Raw genomic sequence first — 10,113 nt, 5'->3', positions numbered from 1 at the left:
GCTCTCCTTCAGTTCCTCTTTGTGTTGCTCATATGTCTCTCTCGTTCACGTTCGTCAGTCCAAACGCAAGGTTCTATATACTGAATTGAAGGAAATTTAGTATAGGTTTCAAAAATAAGGTTAATAACCATATTCAGAGTCAGATACCCCTGTCAAAACATAAAGGACTGAAGGGTGTTTCAGATTCTACTAAAAGGAGACATCATTTTAAAATTCCGATCACGCCAATGTGACCGAGGTTCAATGAAGGTCACGAAAATAACATCAATGTTATAAAAAGATAACTTTTACAATGTCTCATTCTCTAGGGTTTTTCAAAGGAAGTGTAAAAACACCATATTACAGTACCCGACACACAAGAGACCCTAATAGGAACTCTAACTAACTAGGAGAAAGGCTTAGAAGTCAAGATTACCTCAGAGAAGCTTTGTAATGGAGGATTGGGGGAATTCTCTCCACCGAATCCTTGAGGAGGATTCTGAGGATACCACTTCGATTAAGATGTTCCTCTTGGTGTGGGGGTTCGGCGGCAAGCAACGGCGGCTCGTGGCGGCCACCGGTGGTCGTGGGTGGTGGAAAAGGAGGTCTTAGGGTTTGGGTGGCTTTTGGGAGAAGTGGGGAGTGAAAAATCGTGTTTTTCACGCTGAGGGATGTATTTATAATCTCCAGATCTCGCATAGTGAGCTTGTCTCGCTAAGTCGAAGTCCACTTTTCACGCTTAGTGCGACATTTAGGGCTTAGTGCAACTCCCTCTGAACTAGGGCTCGCTTAGCGAGCCAAATCTCGCTTAGCACAATTCCTTCTCAGGTTGGAATTGCACTTAGTGCGCCCCTGCTCACTCAGCACAATTCCCTCTCGGGTTGGAATTGCGCTTAGTGCGGCCTTCTCGCTTAGCATGACACCAAAAGTTTGTATTTTGAAAAATCTCAACGGTCAGATTGTGGAGACGTGTCTTAGGAAGCTCCGGACGAAATTTGAAGACGATGCAACAGTTAACGAATCCGGTATCGTGATTTTACTGAACTAGGTTTAGGTAAAATCTGAAATCTCATAATTTCAACTTAGTTCAACAAAACTCCACATAACTCAACATCCACATCAAGAAATTCACACATGACTAATTCAAGTCATACCTCAACTCATTCAAGTCAACCATATAGTCAAATAACACGATAAATACAATTAAACATCAATTTATAACTAGTAATATTTCAGGGTGTTACATATGCAAGTAAGCTCAAGATTTTGTTCTCGATGAAAAAGAAAAGAAAGCACTACTACAAAAATTGTTTTATATATCATTGGATCCATGACAGTTTAGGAAAAAAACTATGTCAAATAAAACACAGTGGCATTGTCCATAAATAATGACAACTTAAAGACATCGGTTGAGTAATCGATGTGGAAAAAGCTATTCAACTTCCGTTTAGTTAATAACCAATGTTGAAATGGAAAATTCTACAATGTTTTTTGAAAATTGTCCTTGAAGATGGGCAATTCTACAATTCTTTTTTTAAAAAAAAAATTCTCTCTTCCTCAATCTTTTCCACTCTCACTCTCGCGCTTCAATTTAGTATTGGCTAGCAAGATTTCTTTGTTTTTCTTGTCTGAGAATTACTGATGTATGCTCCATTGGAGCTTGTAGGCCTAGGATCTTCTTCATCAATGGATTCCTTTGCTTCTTGCAAGATGAATGGCACCGGAATGGAGAAGTAAGAGAGAGAGGAGACGCCACTTCAAGGAGAAGATGAGTCTAGAAGAAGCTCACCACCATAGGAGGCCATGGATAAGAGCTTGGAGGAAGAAGGAGATGAATGAAGGGAGAGGAAGAGAAGAGCACGAAATTTTGTGCTCTAAAAGAGCTCTGAAATCTGAAGTTTAATTTTCAAATGATCAAAGTTGAAAAAATAGACACACATGACCTCTATTTATAGCCAAAGTGTCACACAAAATTGAAGGGAAATTTGAATTTCAATTCAAATTTCACTTGAATTTGAAATTGAATTTGTGGAGCTGAACTTTGGAGCCAAAATTTCACTAATTATGATTAGTGAATTTTAGTTATGGTTCAGCCCACTAATCCAAGATCAATTCCAAGATTCTCCACTAAGTGTGCTTAGGTGTCATGAGGCATGTAAAGCATGAACGACATGCACAAAGTGTGACTATATGATGTGGCAATGGGGTGTAGTAAGCAAATGCTCACCTCCCCCTCTAATATTTAATTGGATTGGGCTTCTACCAATTCAATTAAATTTATTTCCAACCACACACATCAAATATTCACTTAGTGCATGTGAAATTACAAAACTACCCCTAATACAAAAACTAGTCTAGGTGCCCTAAAATACAAGGGCTAAAAAATCCTATATTTCTAGGGTACCCTACCTACATTATGGAGCCCAAAATAGAAGGACCAAATATATGAATCCTAGTCTAATATGTACAAAGATAATTGTACCCAACCTTGGCCCATGGGCTTAGAAATCTTCCCTAAGGTTCATGAGAACTCTAGGGCCTTCTTCAGTAGTTCTAGCCCAATCCTCTTGGAGCCATTAAGAATATAGATTCAGAATAACAATATTTTGGTCACATTTAATTTAATCCCTTTTGTTCTCACTTGTTTCTGAATTTCAACACTTGTAGCGACCGCCACCAGTCAGTACTAATTTTCTTGTATACCAAAAGTCAACAAACCTAAAAAATCAGCTACTAATACAATACAAGAAGCACTTAGACAACACAACAATCAATTAAGGTTTACATATAGTGGCGAAACTTATGCCTAACATAAATTTTTGCACAAAATTTTAAGAAGTCTAACAACATTAATTGAGAAAATTAGATATGACTCCTAAATATTATCACAATAAATTGTTATACTACCTCTTAAACTTTAATTCAAGATCCCCTTAACATATGTGTTGAATTTGTTGAAAGTGCTTTTGGGTTGCCATATTAGCAATGATTGATACATCTTTCTTCTTGTGCAACTTATTTTCCTCGGATGACACGGTGTTGAAGTGTGGTTGTGAAGTAGTGGTAGAAATCAAAAGTTCCATAAAGTAGCTCAAAAGAGGCACGCTTGAGCATACAAGAAATCCTATTGTGATGACATTCATGGCTAATATCTCAGTGAATTGTTAGTTCAAGTTTTTTGGGTGCCAAATTTATAGTGGTTGGGGGCAGAGTCTTAATGAAAAGTCTTCAACGTGTTGAGCAAGGTAGAGAAAAAAAGGAAGAATCTTTGTGTTTGCCTATACTCTAGTCCAAAGTCACTTAATCCATTTGATCGTTAGAACTGACATCTTGTCTTCCTCTATAATGAACAATGCTCTGTTTATTTCATAATTATAGTTCCATCCTTCGTTCACTGAATAATTTATAAAGACATTTTACTACCTTGGATGTAACAAAATGAAATGGAACCATTTGTTTTAAATGGAAGAGGGTAAAAAAACTTCCTAGTTTTAGAATGTGATTCAAATACAAAGCGTAGAGACATAGAGGATATTTACATTGGTGATGATTCATTCAAGTGTATCCTACAAGAGTTTTCATCTGAACATAGAATTTAGTTGAAGAAAAGGATAAAAAGGTAAAGGAGTTGCAAGATAACATTGCTGCTGTAAACTTTACTCCCCAAAGCAAGATGGGGGAGATGTTGATGGCTAAGTGTACAACCCTAGTTGAGGAAAATGAGGAGATTGGGAATCAAGCTTCTGAGGGCAAGGTGATGCTCTATTATTTGCTTTATGATTCTATTACTTTTTTCCCTTTTACCCCATTCGCCTGGGAGCTAGTTTTCTCCTACTACCCTAATTCCAAACTATGTTATAAGATACAATGTTAGTGTGGGTGTGTGTCAGTTTAGAGAAAATTGTGTATGATGTTTTTTAATACATATATGTTGAGCTTATGGAAATTTTTTATATAGTATTTGATGTCTGGAAGTAATGTTACTTGAGCTAACTATTAACCCAACTTCAAAGCTTATTGTAACATAATTTTTTTGTTCTTCCTGTTTTTTTCTTGGTGCATAGATGCATGAATTAGAAATGAAAATTTCAATGCAAAAATATCAAAATGCAGAACTTAGAAGTCAATTTGAAGGTTGGTTATTGAGTCAGTGATTTCATCTAATTATGTTTTGGCATTTTAATGCCTTAATCTTTTAAACTAGCTTCTCAATGATTGCTACTTTACTGTGTCACTCTGTCAGATTCATTAAAGAAGTTCATATAATAACAAATTAATATTCAAAATATAGACATGATAATAAAAAATGTTATTGTGTGGACTTCAAAACTAGAATTTGAAGTACGAGAGATATTGTTATAGGTGAATGTGCTGAACTTGGGACAATTCAACATGTTAAATTCTTGTTAAGGAGGAACTTTTGATATGTTGGTCCATAAAATTGGACAGTAGAGGGGATCCAAAGTTATGCAACTGGTGATCTGTTATTTTTTTTGCATGTGTTTGCAATTTAATGTTAATCCTTAAAATTGACTACAGGGTTGAAAAACCATATGGATGGATTGACAAATGATGTGGATAAATCCAATGAAATGGTTTTCTGTCCCTACCTTCACATTTTAATGTTATTTTTCACTGTATGTTTGCTTCGCCATATGCTTTATTTGTTTCTTACTAACAATGTGAAAAATGAAGGTTAGTGGTGTTCTGGGGAAAAACCATTTTCCAGACCTAAACAAAAACTTGAGTTAGGCAAAAGCTTATATGGCTTTCACGAATCACAAACCCTGATGTTTTGGACTACAACCAAATAAAATTTGTATACTTCTGTGTTTATATCAAATTACTTTTTAAGAAATGTATGTAAAGTGTAAACATGTTATCAATCCTCTTGAAATCTTCCGCCATTATTTCAGATTTGTATTTTCTTATGAAAGTTGTTTCTCATTAGTTATATTTTCTACCAAGTACACATTTATGTTTTTGGGATGTTGTAATGTTGAATTTCTTGTTCACGTGCTTAAGGCAACAGGGTGAGTGTTCAACTTGAATGTTGTGCACTAGAAAGAAAAAATGAAAGAGTTTTAACTTGATGAAACCATGCCAGGTTATCTCATTGTTGTATGTGTTTTCTTTCATTTTCTGTAAAAAAAAAAAATTGTCTAATGAAAATTTGGATTAACTTTTTTCTCATTTCATAGTGTCTTAAAAGGCATACATAATTTATTGTTGCCTCTCAAACTTGGTTATTTTTTACGCTGGATATAAGAAGCTCTATGAATGTCTATCCTATAATTTCATGCATCTATATTCATGATCTGAAGCAATTTATAATGCTTGCAATCCAATGTAATACCAGACTTTGGTTTGGATCAAATTTTATAGGTAAAGAAGAGAGTAGTTGATCCTAAAACTAGCCAATCAACTAGGAAGATTAAGCACCCTAATTCTTTACTTGGAGTTGTACATGTTTTAGTGAGCAAGTCTAAAGTGAATGTCATTGATGTTGTTGGGCGTTTCCCAGATGATGACACCAATGACATAGATGACTATCGGCAGGGAATGATATGAACAAATCTATAAAATTCCAGTAAAGATGAATATCAATTTTTTTTTTATTTTTTAATATAAAAGAATTAGAAATTTTGATTCTAAGAAAAGGAAAGTACACAGTTATATATTATAATGAAAAGGAAAATCCCCTTGCTTATTTTCAAAAATGGACAAAATCAACAACTAAGCCGCTTCTTACTATCTCCACTCTGCAGGTTTGGCTAAACGGAAGAAAATGAAACTGTTCATGATGACACTGCAGATAAACTTGGTCTTGAAGGGGTACGTGATTTTTCATTTTGTATATTTGTCATTTTAGAAGATGAGAAGAAAACACGGGATCTTTATCTATTTGAATTAAAATTCTGGAGAAATCAATTGGAAAAAAAATCTAGTTTATCATATTTACAATTATGTCACCTAACAAATAGATAAATAGATAGTTAGGAAACTAAGTAAAACATGATGTCCATCTTAGGCCATTCAAGAGCATGTTTTTCTATTGTTGATGCTTACAAGACAAAATTTAAATAAAAGTGTAGGCACCATCTAAGCAGTCCATATTTTCTATTGCAATTGAAATGAGAGCATTTTGGTTGATAAATTTACCTATTCAGTTGTTGCATGTATAAAATTATCGGGAAACCATTGAAGTGATCACAACTCATAAGGCAGGGATAGATCCATTTTCACTTAGACAAGATAAAATTCTCAACATCGATGAAGATATTCAACCATTGGAGGGAATATTGTATTTGGAATGTCTTAGGCTTATAGTCATATATGCATTTGATTCTAATATATTTTTTGTCACTATAATTTTCCTCTATTATGGTTTTGGTCCCTATACTTTTAAAGTTTAGGTTTTAGTGCCATAGCTTTATTTATTTTTTTCCATATATACTACTAAATTGGTTTCTTGCAAGTTTAAAACTTGGTGTAATCTGGCTTCAGACCTTTTTGTAAAACAAAATAAACATTAATAGAAATAAATAGCATCGGTTTCTAGAAAACCATCATAGAAAGGGTACATTCTAATTTACCAACAACAGTTGCATCATTCAATACAAGTTACACTCAACCACATGTATAGGTAAATTCCAAGTCTAGGCATGGAGTGCCTATTAAAATAATAACAAAATACCATAGGTGATGTAGCTCCATGTAAAGCTTGTAGGCCTTGGATCTTCTTTATCAATGGAGTCCTTTGCTTCTTGAAGATCAATGGCAGTGGAATTGATGCAATCCTCCCAAGGAGACTCCAAGAAGATTGGGCCAAAGATGCAGGAGAATGCCCTATGGTTCTTATGAGCCTTAGGGTAGATTTTGGGCCCATGGACTAAGTATGAGCCCACTTATCTTTTTACATATTAGATCAGGGTTTCATTATTTTTAGGCCTTGTATTTAGGGCTTCATAGTGTAGGGAGGGTACCCTAGTAATGTAGGACTTTTTAGCCCTTGTATTTTAGGACACCTAGACTAGTTTTTGTATTAAGGGTAGTTTTGTAATTTCACATGCATTAAGTCCACTATTTGATGTGTGTGTGTGTTGGGAGAGAAATTTAATTGAATTGGGAGAAGCCCAATCCAATTAAATTTTGGACCATCCTAAGGAGGACGTGAGTATTTGCTTGCTACACCCCATTGCCACATCATATAGTCACACTTTGTACATGTCCTTCATGCTTTACATGCTTCATGACACCCAAGCACACTTAGTGGAGAATATTGGACTTGATTTTAGATTAGTGGGCTGAACCATAGCTAAAATTCACTAATCATAATTAGTGAAGTTTTGGCTCCAAATTTGGCTCCACAAATTCAAATTCAAATTCAAGTGAAATTTGAATAAAAATTTAAATTTCCCTCCAATTGTGTGTGACAGTTAGGCTATAAATAGAGGCCTTGTGTGTATTTTTTCAACTTTGATCATTTGAGAAATTACATTTCAAAGTTTAGACCTCATTTGAGGCATAAATTTTGTGCCCCTTCTCTCCCTCTCCATCCACTCATCTTCTCCTACCTTCAAGCTTTTCATTTTTTTTTCTTTTGAATTTTTTTTTACCGTTCTTGGTGGTATCAACACGGCACTGTGACGGGATATCTTATCCATTTCTCCGGGAAAATAGATATCCCCGGAAAATATTTTTAATTCAATCTTTTTTTTTCTTCTCCAATCGGACCAATCCCCTTACTCGACTTCTTATATTTAAAGTGATTAGTGTATCTACTTCAACGATACTATTGTTCCGTACCATTATGGAAGAAGATTCTGGTAAAATATGCACTTCCTCGGGAATGAAAAAAAATTGATCTACTTTAATTTGGTATTTTGTCTTAAATTCTTTAACTCCTTGATACTCAATTAAAAAAATCCTCTTTTTTAAAAATGGAATCTATACCTATAGTCCTATATTTAGTAATTCCCGAGCCCTGTGTTCGGTATTGAGGATCATCGAAATAAGCAAGAATGCTATTTCTACGAAAAATACCATTGATTGGTATTTCAATCGAGATACTGGAAGCTAACATTAGCTCTTTGTCTCGTTCTTGAATCGATTGGAATTGAAATGGAATAATTAATCTATTTCTCCGCCTCTTTGCTAATAAATCCGTAGTATCATGGAAAATAGTAGGATGTGTAAAATGACAATGATCTATAGATATGATTTGATTAAATATTGAATAATCTGAAATCCTTCTTTCTTTTTTATCAGAAGGATTGAAACGAAACAATTTATGTCTTACTTTTTTTTACTTGCTAAAAGGTTACAAAAATCTCTTTCTCCAGTAGAAAGAAAATGAATGTTCATTTGATCTTGATCTTTTCAGATTGAAAAAGAGACTGAACCGGACCTGTATGATTTTCCTGATAAAATCCATGGCTTCCTATGGTGGTGAGCTTGTTCTTCCCTCATCTTCTCCTTAAAGTGGCATCTCCAATCACCTTTCCTCCTTCTCCATTCTACTATCATTGATCTTCAAGAAGCAAAGGACTCCATTGATGAAGAAGGTCCAAGGCCTACAAGCTCTACATGGAGCTACATCATGTGGTATCAAAAGCATCTTCATCTAGGTGATGTTCTTTTTCTTTCTCTATCTTTTTATTTGGTCAATTTAATTTAATTCATTGTTCTTCATCTTCTTCTCCATGTATCTCCTCCATTATCTTGTGGTTTGGTTCTGTTTATAAAAAAATAAACTGATTAAATCTTAGATCTACATTGTTCTTGCATTTCTATGGTTCAAATTTTATAAATCTACTCTTGAATCATGTTTTTGTGTTGATTTTAGATTCTATCATTTTTCAGTCATAATCTTCTTGTTTTGAACCTTTGGATCTCAATTTTATTTCAAAATATTATTAGAAAAGAAAGCACAAAAATCTAAGTGTAAATCACTTCATTCATGTTGTCTTAGAGTCATGTTTAGTCATAATAATTGTCACATTATGTTCTAAGTTTGTGTTCAATTTTGATTTCGTTGATTGAATTCAAGATAAATTTTTTCATGTATTCTTGAAATTCTTAGCCTATCATTTGAATTTTGAGTCTAATTCATGCATGTTATTTAGTTCATAACATGTTCTAAATTAATTCCTAGAAGTAGTCTTGTTGTTGAACTTTCTTTTGTTTTCTAAGTTTCCTATATGATGTCTATGAAGAAATTGAGTTGTGGTGCTGAGCTGTGACTGTATTTGTGAATCAAAATAACTCTTAAGCTCTCTTGAATTATGTTATTCAAGACAATTGAGCATAAGAAAACACAAATTGTAACTATCCAAGCCTTAAGCAACATAAACACTACTCTTGATTTATAGGTTGGAATTCTGGTTGCTATCAATTTTGACACATTGTCTTCTTAACTCCACCATGGCTTGAATACTTGAGTTTTGAGCTGAAATTTTAACTAGATAAAATAGACATCTGAACGAAAACAATGGAAAAATAATGAACAAAAATGAAAAAGAAATGAGCAAGAAAAGGTGATAAAGATTAACATCAAAATTCATGTCCATAACAACAACAAAAAATGTGTATGCTTGATTTTCTTGAAAATTGTTAATTATTTTGAGTTGTATTACAAGCCTATTTTACTCCTTGGAGTTGTTCATCTTTTAGATGTGTGCTAAATTGACATAACTATAATTTTTCTTTCAGTCTTGTTTTTAATTTGTCAATCTAATCTAGTGTCATTCTAGGACTTCCTTTGTGTTCCATCATGGCTTGTGGTGCTATCCTTTTGCTTTATTTTTTCTTGAATCTCATTGAATTAATGTCACATTAAATTTCCTTTTGGTTTAGCTTTCATTTCATATTTTGGTTTCTTGCTTGTCTTCTTTTTTTTTGTGTTTAAGTGTTGCCTACAATAAGGATTGGAAGAGGAAATTGGTGCGTTGCTTGAAGTAATATTTTTGAGTCTTGGAGGTTAACCATCCTAGGAGCACCATTGTGTGAATGTATGAATACATGATTTTGATGATGCCAAAGAAGAATCAAACAAGGTTGCTTCAAAGGATAAGCATTGCTTCATGATTAATACAAGGTTGCTTCAACAAACAAAGCCTTGCTTCAAGATTA

At 33.9% G+C, this 10,113-nt stretch overlaps 1 protein-coding gene across 1 annotated transcript; it reads left to right on the top strand.

Annotated features, from left to right (window-relative positions):
- The first annotated feature begins 432 nt into the window (after positions 1–432).
- Positions 433–5,550, top strand: LOC102665113 (FKBP12-interacting protein of 37 kDa-like). The gene is made up of 5 exons (XM_006579132.1): positions 433–513; positions 3,572–3,733; positions 4,044–4,113; positions 4,519–4,574; positions 5,365–5,550. The coding sequence occupies exons 1-5, from the start codon at positions 433–435 to the stop codon at positions 5,548–5,550; spliced, it is 555 nt and encodes a 184-aa protein (XP_006579195.1).
- The last annotated feature ends 4,563 nt before the right edge of the window (positions 5,551–10,113 follow it).

This window comes from Glycine max, chromosome 4, assembly GCF_000004515.6.
Source record: "Glycine max cultivar Williams 82 chromosome 4, Glycine_max_v4.0, whole genome shotgun sequence".
NCBI classification, from domain to species: Eukaryota; Viridiplantae; Streptophyta; class Magnoliopsida; order Fabales; family Fabaceae; genus Glycine; species Glycine max.
This window is presented reverse-complemented; position numbering and strand designations above follow the sequence as displayed.

Coding starts and splice junctions, on each gene's coding strand:
- LOC102665113 (XM_006579132.1), top strand. CDS start 433: ATGGAGGATTGGGGGAATTCTCTCCACCGAATCCTTGAGGAGGATTCT. Junction 3,734..4,043: donor ATCAAGCTTCTGAGGGCAAG/GTGATGCTCTAT, acceptor CTTGGTGCATAG/ATGCATGAATTAGAAATGAA. Junction 4,114..4,518: donor ACTTAGAAGTCAATTTGAAG/GTTGGTTATTGA, acceptor AATTGACTACAG/GGTTGAAAAACCATATGGAT.